Consider the following 21,500-nt stretch of genomic DNA (forward strand, 5'->3'; position numbering starts at 1 on the left):
ATTGCAAGCACCAGAAAACTAGTCGAAATCAAGGGAACATAGGTAAACCACAACGAGTCATTCGATGTGAATTGGACATTTGTACCATAATTATAATGAACAGAAAACACATGACCAGACCGAGCTTCGAACCCCATACCTAGCCAGGTCTTCTATCGATTTAGTGACCTGGTCTCCGGCGACAGTCCTGACCTTCCCGTTTTCAGGCAACTCAAATAAAGATCCGGGCATACAGATGTCAAGTCATGATGTAATGAAGAGAGTCGTTGCTGCAACCGTCAGGGCATATTAAATGACACTGCTTGGTCTCTTAATGAATATATACATGAATGTAGAATTATAAATCCATAATATATAGATTAGTAAATAATCTGCTCTAGTGAATAGTCGTTTTTTACTGATGATTTTTTTTCTAACATAGATATTTGAAAGTAGGAGTTCATATCAAAGTTAAAATTTGAATGAAAATAGTATGGAAGTGTGCTTGATTTTGAGCTTTTATTAATCAAGGAGTTATTTGACGCAAATTGTGATTTTATCGGAATTTCACTGTTTTGACCATACACATGACAAACTAAAGCAATATAAATGTAATTGTTTATGTGATAAGTCTGTATATTGGCATAATTGATTAAAAAACATTGTTTATGTGATAAGTATGAATATTGGCATAATTGATTAAAAAACAATGTTTTCTTTAAGAAAATATTATCACACAGTCACCTAGTTATCTTTGCTCAGATTAACCGTATATGTTACCCCTAGCCCTAAATTTTGAAATTGAAATTACTTTTTTATTTCATGACTGATTCAATGCTTCACAAAAAAGCTCTGATGAGTCGTTCAAAACAAAAAGGGTTGCGGTTTCTAAAACCGTGATAAAATAGGGGATCCGCGAGCTTGATTTTTGTCCCGTTGAAAAAATGTTTTTTTTTTCAGCATTTCTTGCTAAATATACAACACTAAAATGTAAAAACGAAAAGTTTACAATTACACATTTAAATGCTCAATATGACAGTGAATCTTGAAAAGATTTGCAGCAAAAGTGAACTTATATAGTTAAAAATATCGTCGCAAAGAGTGAATATATTGAAGTGTGAAATTCCGGATCCCAGATGATCCTCATATGAATGAAGCACACTTCCCCTACTGTGCTGAATACTTAGTGCTTCTTCGCGGATAGAACATTAACAATACCCATCATTTGAACAATAACTGGTGTTTAATCGTGTATATATGTATATGTCTTATTAAGGATCTGCTCTGGTGAGGTTTCAATCTCGTTTCAACATAATCTAAATAGTTTTTTTGGGGGGTTATTTTTTTTTGGTGATTTTCAAAAACTGATTGTCTCAATTTGTAGCAAGTTGTCATAGGGAAGATGTGTAAAAAATACACTTCTCTTGCTTGTAGAAATGTTTACAAAGTGTTAAATGACCAATTTGGTGACCATTTTGAAAAGGTGCATTTCTTGCACTTTGCAGAGAGTTGAAATTTCACACTTTTTTACTTCAATATTTTTACTTCACTCGCCGGTGCTACAACATTTTAGTTAAGTTATCTGAAGTTAATTTTTGCTGTAATTCTTTTTATGGTTACTGAGATCAAAATGATAAGCATTTAATGTTGAAATCATAACATTTTGGTTTTATTATTATTTTTTTTTTTTTTTACATTTTAGTGAAGATGAAGTTGAATTGTTTGCAAAACAATGCTGATAAATAACAAATTTTGTTTCGGGAAAAGAAAGAAAGCACACTGAGCCCCATCTTTATGATAGTTTAGAATCAATAGCTTATTTTTCTTGTTTTCTTTTTTTTTTGAAAAAGTTATTCATCGGTGTGATATTATTATTATCTTCTTTAAGAAACCATTGGTTTTGTCAATTTTGCAAATATTCATAATAATCAAAAAACTAATTTGCAAAATATTGCTTGAGTTTGCTGCGTGTGCGCTCAAAACAATGAAGTTCCGGTGAAATCACAGTTTACATTTGATTCATAATAGCTAGAAATCAAGCACACCACCTTATTGTTTCATTATATTTTCAACTTTGGTATGAATTCTTCTTTCCTATATCTATATTTAATAAAAAAAATTAAATCATCAGAATCTTTTTTTATTTTTCACCAGTCTTTTTAAAGTCTCGTTTTCAACATGAATCGAAGAGTTTTTGTGGTTTTCAAAACCTCCTTGTCTCAAATATAGCAAGTTGCCATATAGAAAATATGTCAAAAAAGAGACTTCTAAGAAGCTTGAACATTAAAAAATATTTAGAGCAAAAATTAACTAGATATGGGTTAAAATGTTGTAGCACCAGCGAGTGAAGTAAAATATATAAAGTAAAAAAGTGTGAAATTTCAACTCTGCAAAGTGCAAGAAATGCACCTTTTCATACTACGCACTCTTTTATTTGGGAATATTCTATAAACAATATACAAAATTTGATAAATAAAGACACTTTTAGAAATTATGTTATATCATCAACAGATAGAACAGGTGCTTCGAAAGAATAAGATACATATGGTGATTTCCCCTCTCTAATGGATATTAACTGTCCGTCAGTCCATCCGGATGTTACTAGGGCTGAGCACAATGATAACATACAAGTAGCTATGATGTCAGCTCATGTAACACATGTTGGCATTGACTTTGAGGTTAAAATATAAATTAGAAATTATTATTACTAAAAATATATTGGTTTGCCAAACTTTGATTTCTAGAACTGTAACCTAAGAAAAAGTTGATGGAGTTTGTTGAAACATCAACACAAACTGGGATTAATTTGGGGTCATAACGTCTGAGTTAGAACTGTTGCTGTTATGTTAAAAACTTTTTTTATTAATTAAGTTTCCAGAATATAACTTGAGAAGGGATTAATGGATTTTGTTGTAACTTCATACACTGATAGCTTATTTTGTAACACAAGCTGAGATTGATTTTGGGGCTAAACAAGAGGCAATGGACGATACCTTATCTGGTAATCATTGTGCATACTTAAAGACAAAGAAAGTCAATAAGAATTTCTATGCATACACACATAATACCAGGTCTCTAGGCCTTTTAGTTCTTGACAAGAATTCGTTTAAAGATTTTAATCTGGACCCCTGTTACCTTTAATGAAGATCATGAAGATCAAGGTCATTCATTTGAACAAAGTTGGTAGTACTTAATCACAGTATGTCACAGGTCCAACATCAGGCATGTAGGCCTTTTTATTATTAACAAGAAGTTGTTTAAAAGATTTTAGGTAAATTGAACCGTGACCACAAAGGTCAAGGTCATTCATTTGAACAAACTTGGTAGTCCTTCATCCCAGCATGCCACAGGCCTAATATCAGGTACATAGACCTCTTTATCATTAACAAGAAGCTGTTCAAAGATTTTAGGTAAATTGACCCATGGCCATGAAGGTCAAGGTCATTCATTTTACTTGATAACCCTTCATCCCAGCATGCTGTAAGACAAAGTTCAGGGCTCTAGGTCTCCTACTTATGAAAAAGAAGTTGTTTAGAGGGGAAAATTTATAACCAATAGAAGGCTGACAACAGATGGATGACTGATACTGCACCACAGAATACATTTGTAGGCTCACTTGTCTCTCGGTCAGGTAAGTTAAAATTCACTCTCAAAGGTCGCTGTTTCTAAAAATAGATTATTTGCCGTAAAAGTTGTGTTTTTATATATATTTCAGGAAAAGATGGATAGAATGTAGTAAATTATCATATATTTGTAATGCATAGAAATATCTGTGACACGAGTTTCAAGTAGCATATATTGTCACAGTTTAACTTTGGTAGTTAAACTAGGGTTTGCAGTTAGGGTTGGAGGGGAGAAGGGGGGGGGGGAGTGCAGTAAAAACTTCAGCTATCAAATTACAAGACGGTTGCCTGTCTTGTTAACCGATCAGGACCTGTCCCAAAATGCAATATGCACAGCCGGAAAACATTAGAGTCGAATTTGAGATAGATCCCTTCTGTGCCTTCTGAAAAATGAAGCAGTAATTTAATTGTTATCTGACCAACATAATTATTGTTCTTTTTCAGGTCAAAGTTAGCTGCTGTAAGAATAACTGGAAAAAAAACATTGCTCCTCTCCAAATTTTATTTCAGTTCTTTTTACAAATACATGCACAAGGAAAGTAGGAGTGTACTTATCTGAAAATTATAACAATAAAATAACTCCATATAAATCAATAAATAGATTATCAGACAGCTGAACAGTGAAAGACCAAAGACATCATCTTTGTCTACACTATTCACCAATTTAACAACAACAAAATTTACCTATGGTCTTTGAACTAGGCAAATTACCATAATATCATTGCACTGTAAATTGTTGAAGAGTGATTCATGTCAATACAAAATTTCTTCACAATATCTTAATTTGTGTTTAAGTTATTGGCTGGATGATTTTTTTATTTTCTCTTAACCTTCAGGTTACTTTTATCTAACCGCAGTGCGCAGTATATAGGCTTAGGATAATGCCAGTATACTGCATACCTGGCCCCAGATCACGAAACAATCTGAAGTCTAAAACATTCTTAAGTTTAGACTTAGCCAATCACAGACGACATCATAATAAATTTTTGATTGGCTAAGCAAAAAATTAAGTCTAAGACTGTTTTATGATTCTGGGACCTGGTATCTTTAAAAATATGGAAGATAACATCTCAGAAGAACCTGCTGAACGTGTACAATCTAATCAAAAAGAGATATCATAAGAAACTTTAACTAAGTGTAATAATATTATGTAAAGATATAATGAAGATAAATTTCTCACTCCATGTCTCTGTTGTCACTAAATACCTCCAGATCTGATGATCAATTTGTATACACGATATCATAATGTTTTTTATGATGCTGTATCGCTCTGTGTGGTGATTTTCTTTGCCTTAGAAGCAATTTCTTTTACATTTGGGAGAAGATCTTGCATCTCTTTCATTATCTTTGTTTTCTCTTCTTCGACATCTTCACCTTGCAATTTCAAATGCTTAACCACTAAATCTGAAAAAATAAACGCAAACAAAATGATTTATTAAGCATCAATCTATTATGCAATTTCAAATGTTTAACCACTAAATCTGAAAGCAAACAAAATGATTTATTAAGCATCAATCTATTATGCAATTTCAAATGTTTAACCACTAAATCTGAAAAAATAAACGCAAACAAAATGAGTTATTTAGCATCAATCTATTATGATATGGTATCTATTGTTGATAATAGATATTGAAGCTTTACTTTAATGTTTGTCCTCACAACTCTGGTATCTCTGATTAATAAAGACCACAGATGCTATATATAAAAATATTTTAATGGTTAAAATGTACTATCCACTCACTGGTGTGAAGAGGTCTTAATACCACAGGCTGTTTTTTTCTTTTCTGGTTTAGGTAATTTCTCTCTCAGTTTATTATTAGCATCTGAGAAATTCTAGATTCGGAACCCACATAAAGTTTGTGTATTCCTACAACCAAACCTGCTCTATACTTACCCTGAAGTGTGACCAGCACTTTATGTTGTTCTGCGTCCATGTATTCCTTGAGGAAGACAATGATCTGAGGAACAGATTTACCAGGTGCGTGGATCAAGCACTGTGTGTAGGTCTGGAACAGGATCACAGAGGCCAGATGGAGGGCCATGGCCACATCTGTCTCCTGATTCATCTGCTCCAGTAACACCTGACGATGGTTAAACACCAGCTGTCTATAAAATCAGAAAATCAGTAATGTGCCATTAGAACAAAATGTTACTGCAATGATGAACAAACAAGTACAGTGATTTTTCCAAGACTATTCAATTTTGCAATCTATGCTTCCATAGATTCTACAGTACCTATGTTTTGAACATTTTGCAGGCGATTTGATTTTTCACGATTTCTTATTTCTCACAAAATATATGAAAATTATGAAAATATGAAAATCACACACAGAAATAAATTGGTTTCCAGCACATGAATTTACAAATTTGCTCTACTGGTATCATACAGAGATCTCTACAGTTCAAGAGAAAATCTGGTTAACTTCAGATCCATCATCACTGAGCTACATTAACCACTTTTAAAATTAACTAATACCCCCTGCAGGTCTCATCATTGAAGATTCAATAAAATTGCAAATTCGAAATGAAAATAAAATTAGTCTAAGTGTTTTCTTGAATCAATAGTTATAACATGAAAAACAAAATAAAATCACTTTAATTGTAACATTTCACATGTAAACAAACTTAGATTATGAAATGAGAAAACATCCCATTTTTGCTTTAAAACAAATATCCTGAAACCATAGATATCATCAAGATTGGATATACTCTTTCTACACATGACAATAATATACCTTTCTTTCCTTTTGTCTGGTTTCTTGAGAACAATGCCCAGATTTTCAGGTCCACAGAGTTTCTCAAGAAGAGTGAAGAAGTCGTCAAGGCTCTTTAATAGATTAGCAGATATTGTTTTGGTATCTATAATTTATTTCATATCACAGAGCTTTCTACTCTTGAGGGAGGAATATGATAGTTGTGTCTTGTCTTTATGAGCATTAACATTATATTTGTCTGGGAAATCAACTTAATTTTCACATGAAATTTCCCATCATTAACAGCAGATAAACAGATAATATGCAAAGACAAAATAGGTAATTAATAAATTGCCTGCATAACGACATTGATAGTTCACTAGAACCAGCTTCCAACATACTGGTTTATCACTATATGGCACCAATACAGATGACATTGAAGACTTTTAAGTACTGTTACTTAGCTATGAAGACAGACACATCAAATTCTAACTTACTTTCCCACTTAAGGAAGAATTGAACTTAACAAGTTGAGGCTGAACATGTTCTGGCATTTTGCTGATCAATTTTGCCCGCACCTAGAAAAAAAAAGTAGAATATTGTATATACACATACATGAAGTTCTTTCTAAAATTTACAAGCCAGTGAAATGTACAGTTGTTTTTGACAGTAAAATCGTTTCATGTCAGCTAATTTGGCAACTTCTCATTTTAAATTAGAAAAAAATCATTTAAATTTGGAACAATGTTTTAAATGTTGATCATTAAAGACTGAAGTGATCAGAGTACACTTATAATTTAAAACTTTCCATACTAACCTCCGGGGTTATTTCTGTTTCTTCTTGTACAGAAACCATATGTTCAGTGGCAAAAGAGTTGATAACCATGTTGGCTATGTCACTACATAGGGTTTTCAGTATGTGTTTAATAAGTTGTGTTTGGCCTTCATCTACAAAAATAAGATTCAATTTGTACATCTCCAATATAACACTTTGATTAATGATTAGAAATTCACTGTAGACAACAGCATATGCTACCTTATAACATTTTTTCTTTAATTTTCATCATAACACTACAAACCATCTTTATACCAATGTGGGCAACGTTTCTAACCTAAGGGAAATTACTCTTACTTTATTCCAGGCCCCGGATCATACAAAAAGTCTTCAGTCTAAAACGGCCTTCAACAAATCATAAATGGTATTATGATACATTAGGTCATGATTGGTGTGCTGTACACAAAATGTTTTAAAGTCTAAGATTGTTTTACTACCCAAACCTGGGGTATATTCAAGTGGGAATGACACTAATATGTGATTCAATAGAGTCATTGATGAAGATTTTACATATCAAATTGATAAGTAGTTATAGTCTGACCAAATTAGTGTTTCCCACAGGAGTAAAAAGCATGGTGCTGGGTTTAGAAAAGGCCACCTTGACCATGATAAATAAGTGTCAGAGGGGCACCAAGATTATACCAATATCGACGACTTCCATTACAAAGTAAAATCTTTAAAACTGAAATACTTTGAAATATATAAGAGGTTTTTAACTATCAATGCTGCAGACGTAAATTACCTTGAAATAAAATGATTCCTTTCTCAAATAGTTTACAATTAGTCCAAAGACCAGAAATCTTTTCCTGTAGTTCTCCATGTGTCTTTTTCCGACTGGCTCCAGAGCCTGCTCCAGATTGTGACAGAAATATAGACTTTGCCATCTCCTGGAACTGTTTTGTTAAAGGTCTGAAAAATAGAAAGACTGCATTTGTACGAGAGATTCAGACTAGATTTCTATAAAACATCAATGCCACTGCCTCCATCCAACTATGAAAATAAACGTTCTTGTTCTATGAAAACAATTTGTGTGTTGCAATACAACTTCTTGTTAATATTACAAGCAAATTAGATTTCAGGTTTCCTGTCACTCTTAGCAAGACGGAATGGTCCATTCTGGTGTCAAAACGGAAGTAATTTCATACATGAAAGGTAACACTGTACTAAATGTTTCTGTGTTTGTACTAAATGCGTGTTTGTACTAAATGTTTCCATGTTTGTACTAAATGTTTCTGTGTTTGTACTATTAAAATGTTTCAGTGTTAGTACTAAATGTTTCAATGTTTGTACTAAATATTTCAGTGTTAGTACTAAATGTTTCAGTGTTAGTACTAAATGTTTCCGTGTTTGTACTAAATGTTTCAGTGTTTGTACTAAATGTTTCCGTGTTTGTACTAAATGTTTCAGTGTTTGTACTAAATGTTTCAGTGTTTGTACTAAATGTTTCAGTGTTAGTACTAAATGTTTCGTGTTAGTACTAAATGTTTCAGTGTTAGTACTAAATGTTTCCGTGTTTGTACTAAATGTTTCAGTGTTTGTACTAAATGTTTCGTGTTTGATAATTTTTTGTACTAAATGTTTCAATGTTTGTACTAAATATTTCAGTGTTAGACTAAATGTTTCAGTGTTAGTACTAAATGTTTCAGTGTTTGTACTAAATGTTTAAGTTTTTGTACTAAATGTTTCAATGTTTGTACTAAATGTTTCAGTGTTAGTACTAAATGTTTCAGTGTTAGTACTAAATGTTTCAGTGTTAGTACTAAATGTTTCAGTGTTTGTACTAAATGTTTCCGTGTTTGTACTAAATGTTTCGTGTTAGTACTAAATGTTTCAGTGTTAGTACTAAATGTTTCCGTGTTTGTACTAAATGTTTCCGTGTTTGTACTAAATGTTTCAGTGTTAGTACTAAATGTTTCCATGTTTGTACTAAATATTTCAGTGTTAGTACTAAATGTTTCAGTGTTAGTACTAAATGTTTCAGTGTTTGTACTAAATGTTTCCGTGTTTGTACTAAATGTTTCAGTGTTTGTACTAAATGTTTCAGTGTTAGTACTAAATGTTTCAGTGTTAGTACTAAATGTTTCAGTGTTAGTACTAAATGTTTCCGTGTTTGTACTAAATGTTTCAGTGTTTGTACTAAATGTTTCCGTGTTAGTACTAAATGTTTCAGTGTTAGTACTAAATGTTTCAGTGTTTGTACTAAATGTTTCCGTGTTTTGTACTAAATGTTTCAGTGTTTGTACTAAATGTTTCAGTGTTTGTACTAAATTTTCAGTGTTGTACTAAATGTTTCAGTGTTGTACTAAATGTTTCCGTGTTAGTACTAAATGTTTCGTGTTTGTACTAAATGTTTCAGTGTTGTACTAAATGTTTCGTGTTTGTACTAAATGTTTCGTGTTGTACTAAATGTTTCGTGTTAGTACTAAATGTTTCAGTGTTTGTACTAAATGTTTCAGTGTTAGTACTAAATGTTTCAGTGTTAGTACTAAATGTTTCAGTGTTAGTACTAAATGTTTCAGTGTTTGTACTAAATGTTTCAGTGTTAGTACTAAATGTTTCAGTGTTAGTACTAAATGTTTCAGTGTTTGTACTAATGTTTTATGTGTTTGTACTAAATGTTTCGTGTTTGTACTAAATGTTTCAGTGTTTGTACTAAATGTTTCAGTGTTAGTACTAAATGTTTGTGTTGTCTAAATGTTTCCGTGTTTGTACTAAATGTTTCAGTTTTGTACTAAATTTCGTGTTTGTACTAATGTTCGTGTTTGTACTAATTTTTCGTGTTTGTACTAAATTTTCGTTGTTAGTACTAAATGTTTCAGTGTTTGTACTAAATGTTTCGTGTTTGTACTAAATGTTTCAGTGTTTAGTACTAAATGTTTCAGTGTTTGTACTAAATGTTTCGTGTTTGTACTAAATGTTTCAGTGTGTTAGTACTAAATGTTTCAGTGTTAGTACTAAATGTTTCAGTGTTTGTACTAAATGTTTCCGTGTTTGTACTAAATGTTTCCGTGTTAGTACTAAATGTTTCAGTGTTAGTACTAAATGTTTCAGTGTTTGTACTAAATGTTTCCGTGTTTGTACTAAATGTTTCCGTGTTTGTACTAAATGTTTCCGTGTTTGTACTAAATGTTTCAGTGTTAGTACTAAATGTTTCAGTGTTTGTACTAAATGTTTCAGTGTTTGTACTTTACCTATGTAAATGATGAGCAATTTCTGTGAGGAATTCTTCTGGACAGTCCCGAAGCTCGGTCTGTTTTCGTAAAACATCCTCCATCTCTTCTATTGACATAAAAGATGATTCCACTTGTTTTACTTTTGTATCATCCTCATCGGAGTCGTCATGTGTATCTCCTCGTCCTCTAGCACCTTTTTTCTTTAGTGACTTGGTTTTCACCTCTCGTCCCTGCGTTCCACCACCACTCTTGGTGCTACCTACATGTACAATATGAAGAATTTCATTTTAACATTTTTCTGCATTCTTTTGCACATATTTTTCATTGAAAATAGTATCAATGAAACGAATGGATTTTAGTTTAAATCTGTGCATAAATGGTATTAAAAAATGATTCTTCCAATTTTCCTAACTTTGAAAGAAAAATCAAGCTTTTTTTCAAGTTTTCAAATGCTCAACCATTCAATAAAATACAGTTGAAAACTCTAATCAAATACTCAAGGCCATAATGTAAATAATTACAAAAAGTATTTACTTTGTGCTTTCTTCTTCCTCTGATCTTTCCGTTCGTCACGTCCAGTTCCTCCATCATCCATACTTGCCAGTTTGGTCGAGGACTTCTTGCCTGACTGGGCGTCTCCAGTCTGTTTAAAGACATTGGGGTTACTTCTGGATTCCTACAAACCAAACATATTCAATCAATAATCATTATATTTATGCTAATAACAAAAATATGAAGAAGATTCAAAATATTTTTGTATTGAAGAAGCAGCCTCTCCTATAACAAACTAACTACGAGGGTGTATGGATACCGTAAAAAACTCATATAAATTTTGCACCAGTGATTTTTCGTAGGTAGAAATGAAAATTTCTATATCAATGTAATTTTCAACCAAATTCAACTTAAATTTTAGCCAAGAAAAAGTTTGAACATTATACAAGTTTTAACGATCTCTGAACATCATCAAGGAATACTTGTCATATATAACAACTGGTTGAGTCTTTCATACTTTCGTTTACATTTGTAAATGAGGATGGTGCAATAAAAGCAAGCATAATGCAACATATACATTTTTAAAAAAGTCTTGCAATGAAAAAAATTACATATTTCTTATCAGGTTACAGAAGTAATATTGTAGAAGTGACACAATATATTCCAACCTTATCTGCTCTTGTAGCCACAATGTCCTTGAAACATTCAGCGAATCCTGTGATAAACTGCTGACTTGATACTATTGTATCACAGCTAACAACTGCTGACTGGTTCCGTTTGGTACAGTCTGTCAACAACTGATTGGCATCTTTCTCACTGAATATGGACGGAAGTAGCGGCTGAAAAAAATGTATTTCTTTAATTATACCTTTCTCTTAAAACTTTTATTTAAAAAGTATAAAGATGGTATACTTAGAATATCATGTCTAAAATGTGGTGATGTGCACTGTATAACTAACAAATTTTACTGTAGTATATTTACACCTCCACTTAGTACTTAAATCTACTGGTGTTAATCCCGAATTGCTGTGTACAACTCCATTAATATTTTCAGACCTTCCTCTAGCTACATACATCTGCCCACAGTCTACCATGATCATGATGAACCACCTAGTACCAATATGTTGACCCAGGTGTTGTCCTCTACAACTCTAGACATACATGTACACCCCACTCCTATGTACAAAATACCATAATGTTGACCCAGGCGTTTTCCTGGAGAGCCTCCTCAACACTAGCTTCAATCTGTTCCTTGATCCCCACACCAGCACAACAGGTGCTCAGGTATGTCAGAGGCTCAGACTTAAACCGCTTCTTGATGAATCCTTTTGGGTCAGAGATTCCAAGGCGAGACAAAGAATCGTATTCTATAGAAACAGAAAAGTTCATTTCAAATGTAAAGGTACTCAAACACATATGAACATAATTCAAAGACTCTGTTAAATATAAAGCTTTTACTGTTAAATGTGAAATATGCTTTGAGTTGAAACTTTTCACTTTAGACATGAATTCATGCATAAGTACACTTGACTTGAAAACGTTGGAAACTATGAGATTTCTTATGGTCCTACAACTTTTGAGATAGATGTATGATTGTATTCTCTCGCAGGTTTCTTACCTAAATAGCCATTTTGCTTATAGAATGCGTCCACCCACTGGTTCTGTGTCTTTGTGTAGATTTCTGGAATGTAGGCAGCATTTTCCTGTCTGACCCCACTCATTGTCCCCGCAAGTCTTCCTGTGCTTATAAGCTCCTCTAGAATAGCTACAAGATACAACAATATTCTTACAACCTCCAAAATAGCTACAAGACACAACAATATTCTTACAACCTCCAAAATAGCTACAAGATAAAACAATTTTCTTATAACGAACCTCCAAAATAGCTACAAGATACAACAATATTCTTACAACCTCTAGTAACAAATACAGAGAAGTTTCTTAAATGTAATTACAACATGGCATATTTAGATTGTTTAATTATAAAATTGCATGCTTATATGACTTTCTATCAATTTTCAAAGAGCTAGATGCTTTTTAACAACACAATATAGCCAGTACCATGAATAAATGATCCTTCCAAGCATTCAGCAATACAACTCTCATAAAACGAAAAGAAAAAAGTAAAAAAATTAATTGTGTAGTAAAATTTTCTAATTTTCAAATATCTATACTTACTGAAGAAAAGTCTGTCCTGAAAGCCATATCTGTGGAGTATGGTACCAACTGTAGTAGGCCTGCATAGAATTAATGTCATTATCAGTAAATTGTTTCTATGATATATTACTGAGTTTTGTGTCATATTATCTATTAATGAATTATGTACAGCTATACACATCATAATCAACAAATAAGAAAATATCACTCGAGTTATTTTTTCCCCTTTTAAAGTGAAGTAATGATAATTATATAAATCAAAATTATAGATCAAATCATAATTCAAAAAAAAAAAAAAAAAAAAAAACATGTGTAAGGCAGCATCTTACCTTGTGACAGCACTAAAAGCTCCCCTGATTTGAGCTTTCATTCTTGTGATGAAAGAATCTGTGAAAATCACATCTGGGTCATGTGTATCGACTTTACCTTTAATGATTTTACCCATCCTGTCATGTATGTGCTGAAAAAATATGACAAAAACTTATGAATTCTTGAAGGAAAAAAATCAATGGAATGAAAAACTCTTAAAAATTACGTAGTTCAATTTCAGAGTAAAATCTGGATCTTCCTCTTGTCAATTAATACTGTCATTTCATATAAATAAACGACAAATTATAAGTCAATAAGAAACCAATCAAACTTTTGTCCGGTAAAGATCCACCTATTCTTGTTTATGTGCAATCGCCTTCCAGTGTGATGCACTTAATTAACACAACAGTGTAAAGTGCCATCAGCCCAGAACTGAAAAAGGTTATTGTTCTTTCCACTGAACTACTCCTCAGCTGCTGACTTCTGTGTCACACCAGAAATGACATCCACAAATATCCTTTTTGAAGTTTGGTAATAATAAGTAGCTAAGAGCTAGGTGAATAGGCAAATGTGGTATTAACATTTAATCTCTTTATATTAAAAGAATGACAAGACATGCATACAATTTTGTACACACAGAGGTATAAAACAGCGTTAAAACAAGGCATGAAAATTGCGACCGTCTAATTCAGTGTAATCACTAATAATGTGGATTGTGCAGTATACACATTTATACAATTAAGTTTACACTATCAAACTTAGCATTTTTGACAATAACATCTGCATCAGCTAAAGAAATGACATTGATATCACAAACAAATCAAAAGTGTTTCCTTTACAAAAACCAACCTCAGACAGGAAATCAGCAGGAAGGTCGTACAAGGTTGTCAGTTCCGCTATAGTTACATGACCTTGGTCCTGGAGTTTGTCATTCACTTCCTCAGCTAGGTTGTCAAGATAGCTTCTACAATTCAAATATGTCTCTTTCTTCAAATAGAATCATAGGGTATTTAATAACATTTTCATTGTAAGAATGTTATCAATTATAAACCCAGTATTCAAAATTAAAAAAAGACAAAGTGCCTTCTTGAAAATGTCCATGGTATCATGCTTTTGATAGAATAGTTCTTAATTTATAAATCAAGATGGAAATGGAATATGATTAAATCAAAATTTAACCACTCATTTCAACTGTTTTCTTTTTTCTATTATAGCTCATATTTTATTGTCTCATTAAACAAGAATGAAAAAGTAATGCACTGAACCTGGAAATAAGCTGACCAAGAACCGTCATCAAGGTATGGTCATGTTTGATTATATCATTGACTTGACTTTCCACATGTCTGAAATCAACATTCAGGATTTGTTGTAGTTCCACCAAGTTGATCCTTCCACCATGTACCGTAACTTCATCCTTGATCTCTTTAGCCAGCTCCTGAGGGGTGAGGTACTCTTTGCCATCGATGGTGTATATCACTTCAATCAATTTCAACTCTACTAATTTGTTCACAATCTCAACAACATTTCTTTCGGAAAGTCTGTAACACAATTTTAAAAACTTAAATTAATTTCATTATTTAAGCCTTAGAGAGATCAGGAATATGGAAAAATACTACTTAAGGGTTACAAGGAGTATATTACTGTTCAAGTAGCATTAATAGACAAAATAAGTTAATGTCTTGAGAAGTTTTAATCTGAATAGTTCATTTTATTAAATTACTACATGTTACAATGATTTCATTGATGTACGTGTATTGTTCTGGCTATGAATTTATCTGGTGACGGTATTGGACTTGGTCGATCATCGTTGACCAGGTTGCTCAGAGGTAGAGTATTTAGCTAGTGTTCAGAGGTCCAGGTTAAAATCCCGGTCTAGAAGCAACATTTTCTCCCCTCCTGTTACAAAATTGGTGCTCAAATAAAATTCCCATGGTGGTAGTATAAGGGTCTTGTATATGTCTTCGAGGGTGAAGACTCTGAAAAAGTAGGGAAGGAATGTGGTGGGATTGGACTGGGTCGATCACTGGTAACCAGGTAGCTCAGCGGTAGAGAGGTGCATTTGGTTACGGACAGTGTTCGGGATTCAACCTCAGTCTGGCAGCTACCACTGGTAGCCCTGTTCTGTTAATTTTCGTTCTTAAACTGTTATTTTAACCATATTCGTGATTTTGTAAATATTTATGTTGGTTATATCTGTTTTACTGTTATTATCAAAATTTTAGTTATCTTAAACTAAAAGCATGTTATTATTTTCTAGCACACGTTATATTTTTGCTGCTGTGTTATCTCTATCTTTGCATGCGTTTGTCTTTTTTAAATGATGTTAGATTTAGTGGCTGATGTTATTATTTATTTTGCATTGTTATTCATTTCATTTCACGTGTTAGTGTCAGCAATGGTTGTTAATGATTTTGTTTCCCATGTTATTGCCAGAATGTTACGTGATTTTTATGTGAAACTTTGTTAGCATCAACAGAACATGTGATTATTTACGTGACCACGTTAAGAGTATCGTTGGAAACGTTATTTTTTTTGAAAGCGTTATTTTTTTTCGTGAAAATACCACTGCCTATTGTTCTCATTGACCCCCTACGGCGGCAGCGCAGTGAGACGGCGGGCGAGCTTCGCTAGTGCGTTGACCACTCACCCATAACGAGAGCACGGCTCCCAAGATATAGTCGACTGGTGGTATCACTGTCACTGTATCGCTACCGTATCGCATGTGCTGTGCAACTGAGCAAGGATTATACACATGTATATAGTTTTCAGTTACTATATTTACAGTTTTTTTTCTCCAAAGTTTGCATTCACTGTATAAGTTTATTGAAAATTCCTTACATATTAGTGTTGTGTTGGAATCGACAAGGACGTTTAAATCCTTCGAATCGGTCATAGTTTAACTACACTGTACAAAGATTTGATGTTTTTTTTAACATATTGTGTATTTCAAGTTTATTGATTATTACGTTATAAATATAATATATAGATATGTTTCTGATAACGTACGTAATCTGTTTTGATTAACGAAATTGTGTACATTTCTTGAATGGCTGATTAAAAAAATTATTTGTCGAAGTTATGCATATTATGGAATCTGTTTTGATTAACGAAATTGTGTACATTTCTGGAATGGCTGATTTATATATATCAGAACATTATTTGAGGCATATTTTGGAACAAGTGCTATACATGTATATTCAAAATGAACATTACAAAATCTACTATACCGACGGTAATTCTATATGATATGTCATATCGTACAGGGAAGACACAAATAAATATCAAATGCACGTCCCTTGAATACAGTTACAATACGCATGATGCAAATTGACATGCATTTATTTAATTAAATACACTGTATTGTACGTTTTGTCTACGTTATGAAAAGTGAAATATATATTCAAGTTCATGCTAAAATCACTGTCAAAACAAACTCCATTGTATCCGACTTGCTACCGCGCAGTGACATGTAACATGCGCAGCGACCCGTGAAAATCGCCCGCGGGTCAAGCAGTCGTGGATCTGTTATTTTCGTCAAGTATTATTATCTACGCTAATTTGTATGTACTGTTTGGAATCGGCTTGTTAACTAAGCCATTAACTTTTAACTTCAACAAAGATTATTGAAAAATGGTATCATGACATAGAGTCATCTAGCTAAAGGAAAACTATACTCTACTATCAAAGAATTTGTGTCACGATAAAATGAGGTGTGTTCTCCTTTCAAGACACTCGGAGTCATTAGTTGCCGGACACATAGATATCCGCATTTCGGTGTCAGGACATGTATTGTGGTAACGAGACTTATTTGGTGCGTGACGTAATCGACCCTATGCGAGGCAGCGCAGCTCATCACTATCAATGCTTGCATACGGCGCTCGACACACCTACCTGTGATTTTCAAAAACGTATTTTCAGCGATTTGGGATTGTTGCTACGTTTCTTTGATTTTTTTAATTATTAAATAGCATTGTCATGAACTTTCGTTTTCTTATAAAATGTTAAGCAATGCGGGACGAAAGCGTAATTGTGAGAACCGCGATGAACAACGTAACCCTGTACAATTTCACCTGGATGCGGAGGTTGGTGGATAATTAAGTATATTTAATGAGTGTAAAACTTTCGTGTAGATTTCTTACTTTTTTCAATGATTTATGCATTCTTTCTAAAGACTGTAGTAAAAAGTAACACATACTTGTATTCATCGTAGCGATTAACATTTTTCTACATATTTAATTCTCCCTTTCTCTTTCTTTCTTTCTCTCCCTCCCTCTCTGAGTGACAGGTCACAGCACTTACAGGTTCTCGCCATGTCTGCTAGTGTGATTATCCTGTTTAGACAGGAATTCACACTAGACCTATACACGGTGGAGAAGGTTAACGGAATCGTGATGCGCCCTGACTTATGAGGCTAGACTTACGGGGCGCTTATATTTCATTGTATCTAGGCGGCACTAGTAGGAGCACGAAACGAGAAAATGGCCGACAATAATTGTATACACTTTATAGACAAAGATATTGAAAGGGAACATTAACATTGAAAGTTGCTAGTAGACGTAAAAAAATCTCTTTATGAGTTGCAAATTGGTTGAAATCTTAGCGAAGTACGGGATTAGCTGGGCGGGTGGTTACGTTATGTATAGTAATCTTCAGAATGTGCACACAAGTCATCTACAAGTATTTAAACCAGAGACTTAAAGGATTTGTGCATTCAAAAATAATAATTTCAGTTTATGCTGGCAATGGCTTTAGATTTCAGATTTCAGATTTTTATTTCACTCTCAGACACAGGAGGTCACTATACATAATATAAACATGCAAGTATATTGGGCCCATAGCGCAACAGTGCATTACAATATGTATTAGTGATGTACATGCTCTTTATCAGACCTCGTAGAAACCTCTCCGTGCCGCGCGCGACCGGAATAACCTGTAAACCGCCGATATCGAGGTCAAATGTTGTGGCCACCCGATCATGCATATTTTCTAGCTCTAAACCGTGTGACGTCATAATAGTCCGTGGCTTATAGCTGTACTATAACTGATGTGCTATCACTTACATCGACGGTCACAGGAAAAGCCGATCAAAGATTTTTTTATGATTAATTTTGAGTGAAGTTAATCGTACAATAACGTTGGCTCTTATATGAATAACTAAAAGAGTGAAATTCGATGTTTCAAATACTCTAATTTATGCTCTAATAGCAGGTATCTTCGTGTAATTATGAAAGAAAATCCACAGAGAAATAAAAGTTTCAGATTTTTTGTCGAGTTCAGCAACGAATAAGCTTTAATTAGATAACATTTTCCTGTAGTCTGTATCTTTGATACATTGTGAATTGCAAAGTTTGTGACTGTAAAATGAAATTTTATGTTACAATTTAAGAAATCCTTGATTTGAGCATCAAGGATATGATGCTTGACATCCGTAGTCACCGATGTTTGATCATTACAAACATTGTGTTGTGTGTTGCTAACCGAATAAATCGAGATACATTTATTGCAATACCGTAAAACGTTTCAACATGTGGTAGAAAGAATTTACTTTTGATATTATAAAAGATCATATAATTGAGATATTAAGCAAAACAAACTATTTTTTCAGACCGTGCGGTTGCTTTCAATTTTTAATCGATATACGAGTAGATACACCGATATTATAGATATATAATTAGCCATGCCTTTGGTTTGATGGTTATGTAATACCTTGACCAGGATGTTGTTTACCTGTACACGCCGCCATTCATCGAACTCACCTGCAATTACCTGGCCGCGGGCAATTTGCTATTCGGTGGACTATATCGGGTATTTGCTATTGTCTTACTGTCAATCAGGTTAGGACATCCGTTAATTGGATTGTGATTTGAATTATGGAAACCCCGTACATCTATGCACTAGGTTTTTTATTGTCACCTCCATTTTTAAAATGAAGATGTAAAAGCAAATGGAAATAAAATATACCTGATCATACCTAGGAATATATATTACATACACATATATATATGTCGTACACAGGTAAAACAAAAATGGAAAGTGACTTATTCAGAAACAAAAATGGTTCTAAGAACTATTTCAACTAAAGGTTTAACCTAAAATTATTCCAGTCTAGTACTGTAATTACGGAATCGTCGCATATAGCAATCTTCCGTAATTTCTAAGGTATTAGTATTTACTGCATTGTATCTTAACGAAAATTCCAAATATCTACATCACACTAGCGCTATCGGTTGGTTTTGGTCGTGATTTACGGGTAGTGTCGACTACGGTTCAGAGATAATGAGCTAGGCGGTCTCGTGGTCTTGTGATGTCAGAGTAGTCCGCGGCTACACAAGGTAAGCCTAGCACTATACATGTCTTACCTTGTGTAGCCGCAGACTACTCTGACATCACAAGACCACGAGATCAATTTCGTTAATCAAAACAGATTACGTACGTTATCAGAAACATATATATATATATTATATTTTTAACGTAATAATTCAATAAACTTGAAATACACAATATGTTTAAAAAAACATCAAATCTTTGTACAGTGTTGTTAAACTATGACCGATATGAAGGATTTAAACGTCCAACACAACCCTAATATGTAAGGAATTTTCAATAAATTTATACAGTGAATGCAAACTTTGGAGAAAAAAAACTGTAAATATAGTAACTGAAAACTATATACATGTGTATATTCCTTGCTCAGTTGCACAGCACATGCGATACGGTAGCGATACAGTGACAGCGATACCGCCAGTCGACTATATCTTGGGAGCCGTGCTCTCGTTATGGGTGAGTGGTCAACGCACTAGCGAAGCTCGCCCGCCGTCTCACTGCGCTGTCGCCGTAGGGGGTCAATGAGAACAATAGGCAGTGGTATTTTCACGAAAAAAAATAACGCTTTCAAAAAAAATAACGTTTCCAACGATACTCTTAACGTGGTCACGTAAATAATCACATGTTCTGTTGATGCTAACAAAGTTTCACATAAAAATCACGTAACATTCTGGCAATAACATGGGAAACAAAATCATTAACAACCATTGCTGACACTAACACGTGAAATGAAATGAATAACAATGCAAAATAAATAATAACATCAGCCACTAAATCTAACATCATTTAAAAAAGACAAACGCATGCAAAGATAGAGATAACACAGCAGCAAAAATATAACGTGTGCTAGAAAATAATAACATGCTTTTAGTTTCAGATAACTAAAATTTTGATAAAAACAGTAAAACAGATATAACCAACATAAATATTTACAAAATCACGAATATGGTTAAAATAACAGTTTAAGAACGAAAATTAACAGAACAGGGCTACCAGTGTACATTTTCTCCTCTCCTGTTACAGTATCAGTCTATCATCTATTAGTTACTATATATGCTATACAATTTCTCATATCTTATTAAATAAAAACATCTTATGTTTTCATATGCTTTTATCCAAATGTTTACAGTCAGAACGCCAAGCACCTGTCAAATGAAATGCTATATTTATTGAAAGTCTTGACGTTTATACTACTGAGTGAGAAAGTTTACAACAAGAAAAACTTCAGTCATATCACATAAAGAAGTCTATATCCTAATTACATGGGCAAATTTAAGTAAAACTTACATGACGTTGTGCAATAACTAGTTACCATCTAGCTGATCAGAAACAGCTGTTGGGTTGATTACAGCAGGCCTTGTGAATTTATGTATCATAACATCATACGTATCGACATTAAACAAACGATAAAAGTGAAAAGTATTATGTCTTTCTGCTGATATATCTTACTTCTGTTTGGCACTTGTGAGCTGTGCTCTCTGGAAATCTGCTTGTAGACGTTTCACCTCTTGCCACAGGTCTGCCATGTTGACACTTTAATGGAGAGTTCCAACAAGGGCAGACAACTACTGCAAAATTATTCAACGGAAAAATAATGGCTATGAGAGATGCGATTTAAAACAGTCTACAGTAGAGATGTTAAATTAATCTACTTTGAATCTTATGGAAAGTTGGGATAGGTGGGATTTTTTCTGTATTAGGTCAGTTATATGATAATAAATTTGAATACAGTACAGTAGGCCTACTAGATCTAGCTATCAAACTTAAAAATCATCAACATGTATCGACTAATATTTTCTGAGAAATAGGCCTACGATAACAAACTCATTAATAATCATAAAAAAGTTGTCAGTTTGTGGACCATCTGTATACACAACTAGGGGTTGTAGGGAACTTATATATGCATGGAGTTTCA

At 33.3% G+C, this 21,500-nt stretch overlaps 1 protein-coding gene across 1 annotated transcript; it reads right to left on the reverse strand.

Moving 5' to 3' along the window:
- Positions 1–4,086: 4,086 nt before the first annotated feature.
- LOC138334179 (E3 UFM1-protein ligase 1-like) lies at positions 4,087–21,147 on the reverse strand. Its single transcript, XM_069282804.1, has 16 exons — positions 21,035–21,147; positions 14,527–14,799; positions 14,111–14,225; positions 13,282–13,412; positions 12,974–13,032; positions 12,414–12,560; positions 11,987–12,162; positions 11,464–11,634; positions 10,838–10,979; positions 10,322–10,562; positions 7,873–8,039; positions 7,113–7,243; positions 6,793–6,873; positions 6,338–6,429; positions 5,497–5,708; positions 4,087–5,006 (listed from the first exon to the last, which is right to left on the reverse strand). The coding sequence occupies exons 1-16, from the start codon at positions 21,109–21,111 to the stop codon at positions 4,855–4,857; spliced, it is 2,367 nt and encodes a 788-aa protein (XP_069138905.1). The 5' UTR covers positions 21,112–21,147; the 3' UTR covers positions 4,087–4,854.
- Positions 21,148–21,500: the final 353 nt, after the last annotated feature.

The sequence above is a fragment of the Argopecten irradians genome, chromosome 1 (genome assembly GCF_041381155.1).
Source record: "Argopecten irradians isolate NY chromosome 1, Ai_NY, whole genome shotgun sequence".
NCBI lineage: Eukaryota > Metazoa > Mollusca > Bivalvia > Pectinida > Pectinidae > Argopecten > Argopecten irradians.

Bases quoted from the DNA above. Each gene is read 5' to 3' on its own strand.
- LOC138334179 (XM_069282804.1), bottom strand. From the start codon at position 21,111: ATGGCAGACCTGTGGCAAGAGGTGAAACGTCTACAAGCAGATTTCCAG. The intron at 8,040-10,321 runs GTAAAGTACAAA...TCTATTTTTCAG, and splicing joins ATTGCTCATCATTTACATAG to ACCTTTAACAAAACAGTTCC. The intron at 6,874-7,112 runs GTTAGTATGGAA...TTTTTTTTCTAG, and splicing joins AAACAGAAATAACCCCGGAG to GTGCGGGCAAAATTGATCAG.